At 44.2% G+C, this 5592-nt stretch overlaps 1 protein-coding gene across 1 annotated transcript; it reads right to left on the reverse strand.

Moving 5' to 3' along the window:
* Nucleotides 1-1332: 1332 nt before the first annotated feature.
* Nucleotides 1333-3403, reverse strand: HOXD1 (homeobox D1). Its single transcript, XM_058187335.1, has 2 exons — nt 2866-3403; nt 1333-2329 (listed from the first exon to the last, which is right to left on the reverse strand). The coding sequence occupies exons 1-2, from the start codon at nt 3401-3403 to the stop codon at nt 2004-2006; spliced, it is 864 nt and encodes a 287-aa protein (XP_058043318.1). The 3' UTR covers nt 1333-2003.
* Nucleotides 3404-5592: the final 2189 nt, after the last annotated feature.

A 5592-nucleotide genomic window follows, 5' to 3' on the forward strand; every position in this document is an offset into this window, starting at 1 on the left:
CCCAGGATATTACATGGCAAGAAGATTTCAGATATACTTCTGTCAAGTACAGCAATCTGATATGACTGATACTGTAAGTTTTCGACAAAAAAGTTAGCACTCTAATCCTTGATCAATTCGTTTCTACTTACAAGTTAGTGACAATTCCAGTTTGCTTAACAGATGTACTTCTGTTCCAGTTAAGTCTTTGAGTTATGATTTATTTTGACTATTTGGTAATGGGTTTAATTAGCTTCAGTGCCCAAGGGCTTCCTTACATGAATTCTGGGTCGGGCTGTTATAACTTGTTTTTCTTCTTTGCTTGCAGCTGTAAGCTCTCTTCTAGCAACACATCATGTTCCTCAGAAGAACTCTGGAATGGGAGCCTGGAGACTTTTTGAAATATCAAAAGCCTCCGAGGGCTCTCTCTTTTTCAAATTGCTGATTAGCATGAAATTAAAAACCAAGATTGCCACAGACCTAATGGCCACAGCGTGTTAACAATTCTCAAAGTTTATTCATAAATTGTACTTCTGTTAAAATCATAATGTTCATCCTATGTGGTTCACACAAGAAAAAAGGGCAACTCTCTATTTACAGTGAATTTCCTGAGACACAGTGCTTCCTTCACTTCCCTACCATCTCTCTTCTCCTTCCCTCAAAGGATGAACATGGGAGATTTAACTGCCAGAGATTTCTCTCACCACATTCATACTCAGTTAATTTTTTCTCAGAATAAGAAGAATTTCAAGGGTTTACTAAAAAAAGTTTTAAAAAAATTGTCAGAAAAGAGGACTTTCAGAAATTTGATAAAGAATTACCGGTAGATAGTTGTCCATTACTGAAACCAGAAGGATTTTACTCTGACTCTGGTTGATGATTATATTGCAAATCTGGAATTTTCATTAACTTTGTCTTCTGAGGAAATTCCCTTTCTTCCTTTACCAATGCTTGTTATTCCCATGCGATGAAAATTCTCTCAGAATTACAATTCAATGTTCAACTATGAACATGACTACTGTGAATAGTTTCTGCTGTTCAAAATTAAAATAGAACTTTAAAAACATACCCTGTGTAGAGTGATCACTGGACTATGCTATTTGTATGCATGCCTGTGTATTTTTAAAGAACCTATTTGGAAACAAAACAAGCTAGTTAATGCAGAACCAGAGAAGAACAAAGTGATGAAGCAAAAAAAAAAAAAAGCAGAGCATCCTTTGGTTTGGAATTGTGTTAACCTACTATACTTTATCTTGGCATATATCAGTGCAATAAATAATAATCTAAACCCATTTGTTTCTCTCCCTCCCTCACCCAACTTTTAAACCAAAGTATTTTAAATCAGTCTACTGCCAGAACTTTCTGACAAGAATCTTTGTTAAGAAGAATCACTGCTTGATTCCCAGAAACAAAAAGGAATCAAAACATCCCTGATGGCTAATGATTGTGTTTCCATACACATATCTCAAAGAAGGAGTATGGAGAAGACCTAGTGGAACCCGTTCAAATTAATATTCAATATTCAAATTAAAAAACACAGGTTAGTTAGACTGAAATAGATTTAAAATCAGTGCAGAATAGATTCCATCCATGAGTTATTCCTTATCTTTGGTTTTATTAGTAGAATCCCCCACATCAGTCTTAAGGGGTTTCCTTTTAAGTAAACAAATGTAATATCAGCCTGTAAATAAATTCAGCCAGGCCAGCAACAAAGTTTAGCAGCATATAGAAGGTGAAAGCAGCTTTCCCTGAAAATACATATAAATAAAATGTAAACATATCATCATATGCCTTTTGTGCCTTGAATCAGTTCTGTGTAAAGCAGCAGGTTTTCATTCTATACAATGGACTTTCCCATGGTCAGCGTAAAACTTAGTGCAATTATTGTCTTCTTTTGTACCTTGAATTCAAATTTGCATGATTTCACACTTTACAGAGCTGTCGGATTTTGCTTCTGAAGTTTTTGAGTCTTTTCAGTACCATGCATCTGTATCCATTCTCAGTGTTTTTATAATGCCATAGTATTAAGGTGAGTTTTTGGTAGGAGAAGGGGCCACAGAGCACATCCCTGAATGTCTGGGGCTGGATACTGAAGGAGAAACTTGAGTAGGTGCTCCAGGAATCACTATTCCTTCCCTTTCTCTTTTCTTCTGCTTCATCCTCCGATTTTGAAACCAGATTTTCACTTGAGTGTCATTGAGGCCCAGAGACTTTGCTATTTCCACACGCCTGGCTCTGGTGAGGTACTTATTGAAATGGAACTCTTTCTCCAATTCGGTCAGTTGCTTAGTGCTGAAATTGGTTCTTACAACACTAGGAAGACTGGAAGACCCACAAGCTGTGGGTTTACCTGAAAACAATAAGCATTGGTTGAAAATATTGGACTGTTAATGGACAGTCATAAAATATGCAACTTTCTCGGATTAGATCATCAGGATTACACTTTGGGGAGGAAAAAAAAACTTTTGTCACGTTTCTTTCTAATTCAAAGTTATGCATTTATGGAGCCCTTGGGGGAAGCACACTATCTTTCCATCTGGATTACGGTAGATAAAGTGGATCCAAACGAATGAACCGTATTAAATCCAGTCCATCTTAAAAGTGTTTCCGGCATTGAAAGCGACTTATTCTAATGACTTTCGTGGCGGGGTCAGTACAGAGCAGTAAATAAGTTTAATTTAAAAAAAAAAGCTCTGCGAGGCTCTTTGTACAACGAGAAAGCTAAAAAAAAAAGTACTCGCATTTGGACAACTACACAGCAGCAACCATTCGGGCATCGAAGGAGCCGAGGACCGGTTTTTCCCCCCCCCAAGACCGATCAACCAACCCACCCACCCACTCACTCACTCACTCACCGAGTACGCGCTGACGAAGCCCCGCACTTACTTTTAGGGGGCGCGTTCCTCTTGACTTTCATCCACTCGAAAGTGCTGACCGCCGCTTGGCCGTTGGCCTTGGGGCAGAAGTCCCGGGGCGACGGCCGCAGCGGCGCATCCTTGGAGCAAGGCTGAAAAGTCTCGGCCAGCGCGGTGTAATCCATTTGCAGGTAGGCGCCGCCACCTCCGCCGCCGCCGGCGGGGAAAATGGACGTGGCGTAATGCAGCGGAGCGCTCTCCTCCGGCCCCGCGTAGGGCGCCTCGGGACGGAGCAGGTTGAATTCGGCCGAGGGGAAAACGTGCGAGGCGGTAAACGCGCAGGGCGCCAGCTGTGGCGGCTGGAGCCGGGGCGCCTGGGGGTGAGGCGCCAAGCGCTTGGAGAAGTCCGGCAGGCTTCCCGCGGGAGGACCCGGGTAAGCGCCGTCCCCGCCGGCTGACAGGGCGCAGGGCGGCCGCAAAGCCACGCCGCCGGGCTCCGCGCTGCTAAACTTCCCGGCTAAACTCAAGCTGTCCCCGCCCCGCGACAGGTACTCCAGGAAAGAGTTCATGGTTCCCCCCCCCCAACCCACCCACCCACCCCCTGAGGAAGGAGAGGAAGGCACGTCGAGAAAGGCACCGCGGCAGGCAGGATTGCGAAGGGGCAACGGCACCCGTCTCTCCCCTCCCTTTCTCCTCCTCTACCTGCTCCAGCACCAGCTGCTTTTGCTGCTGCTACCGCCGCTGCCGCCCCTCCTCCTCCTCCTCCTCTCAGCCCCCAGGAAAGTCGGCCGTGAGGCAACTATTGTCCTAATATACAGCCAGGAGGACTGGCACGTGCTTGCCCGCCGGCCAATAGGGGCCTCGGGAGGCTGGGCGCTCGACCTGGGCTGCCGCTGACCCGGCTTGGTCTTCAGCGCTTCCAACTTCGAAGGGCTCTGGCAGGGGCCGATTGGAGCCCGCTCCGTCCTGCCTAGAACCCGGAGACGGATGGGAAGCGAGTGAGAGGAAAGACCCTGAGGTAACGGTGAGTCAGAGACCCCCAAAACCAAACCCCGTTTCCCCCTTTCATACAGGAGAGAGAGAGAGAGAGACAGCTTACATTAAGAAAAGAGAGTGGGGGGACGGTTTCCAAATACCCAATTATGGGAAATACCTGGCTTCTCTTAGGCAGAGGAGAGCTTCCAGATGATCCTGCTCAGCCCAGACTCAGGAGAATCCTCCCTAACAGGTCAATGGAGATCATTCCTGATAGGGTCGGTCGGTGTTCAGGAAGTTTAGTATCAGTAGTGGGCCAGTGAAGGCAGGAGCTGGAAGGTGAGGATCAAATCAAGTCCTTTCCATGAATCACCTTCTATTCTCCATCAGTTTGGAATTCTCTATCAAGGTTCTAAGCTGCAAAAGATCCTGGAATTAGACTTGTGCTAAGTTTGTACAAGATGGCTAGAGATAGGCAGAAATGTCACCTATTTCATGGGACTTTATAGAACTTCTCTTCTGAGGAAAGATGAACAAACTGAATGGTGTTTTTTTTTTAACTGTGCAACTATTCCGTTGTCTCAGTATCAGGCATTTGACAAAGTTTTTTTATTTATGTGTTGCATTGTGAGACTGCAATTCTGGGTAGGGTTCTGTAAAACAGCAAATGATTTACTGGGAGTACTTAACATTGCAGAGGATTGGACTATAAAGCACTTTGCTATGCTGCTAATGCTAATTATTTAATTAAATTAATTATTTAATTATTAAAAATGTATCTGATTTTTAACAAGTTCCTTAACCAAGATATTTCTTTCCTGCTTCGTTTTTAGTTAAAATAAATCTCACAATGCATCCCAGTTGCCCAAGATACTCACTTTTTTTTGGTAAGCTATTGCAGGAGACAGTCTAAGGCAGGGGTCAGCAACCTTAAACACTCAAAGAGCCACAAAGGTCCTAACTGGAAGCCCCCGTTCAATTCTGGAGCTGACCGAAAGTCCGGTTCCCCAACCAGAGTGTCCTCCTAGCACGGCATGCTTTTTCCTCTATCTGTCCTAACCGAAAGCCCTATCAATTGTGGAGCCGACCAGCAACAGGGAGCCGCAGCAGAGGGATGGAAGAGCCACATGCGGCTTCAGAGCCGCAGGTTGCTGACCCCTGGTCTACGGCATACTGACTTTCTGATGGAAATTGTCCTTTTCTCCCCATGTGGCCTTGCAAACCTAAACTGAAAATTCTCTCTTCTAACCTCTGCCCTGAAAGGACTGGATTCTGTGGGATGACACATGATAGAAAGTAAAGTTCTCTGTGTAATCCTAGCAATGGAGAGGTTCCCCCTATCTTTGAGAATACAGAAACAAAAATCAAGCAGCAGTCCAAATATGATGAAAAGGCAACAAATTTGTAATTGTTAATTTTTTTAGTATTGATGTGGATCCAAATTATCGTACTTCCAGTAAAATCACTGAAATAAATACCTACATCTAATTCTTCTTAATGATTATACTCAAAGTCTAGGTCCAATCATTCCTTTAATTAGAAGAGAAGAGGTGCTGATGGTTTTTCTCCCTTAGAATTAGAAGCTCATGACTAGCCTTGTATCTCTACTATGATAGGGTGGGGCATTTGACACTGTACTTTTGGCAGTCTCGAAGAAGACTTCGAGGCTAGAAGTTCCTCAAAGTTCCATTTTATTAGAGATGTCATATTGGCACATCTGGGAAAACCCGAATCTGAAAGCTTCCAGGGTTTTCCCCACCCAAAAGAAAGTCCAAGTCCCTTC

Source organism: Ahaetulla prasina, chromosome 1 (assembly GCF_028640845.1).
Source record: "Ahaetulla prasina isolate Xishuangbanna chromosome 1, ASM2864084v1, whole genome shotgun sequence".
Taxonomy (NCBI): Eukaryota; Metazoa; Chordata; class Lepidosauria; order Squamata; family Colubridae; genus Ahaetulla; species Ahaetulla prasina.

Coding starts and splice junctions, on each gene's coding strand:
- HOXD1 (XM_058187335.1), bottom strand. CDS start 3,403: ATGAACTCTTTCCTGGAGTACCTGTCGCGGGGCGGGGACAGCTTGAGT. Junction 2,330..2,865: donor GAGGAACGCGCCCCCTAAAA/GTAAGTGCGGGG, acceptor TATTGTTTTCAG/GTAAACCCACAGCTTGTGGG.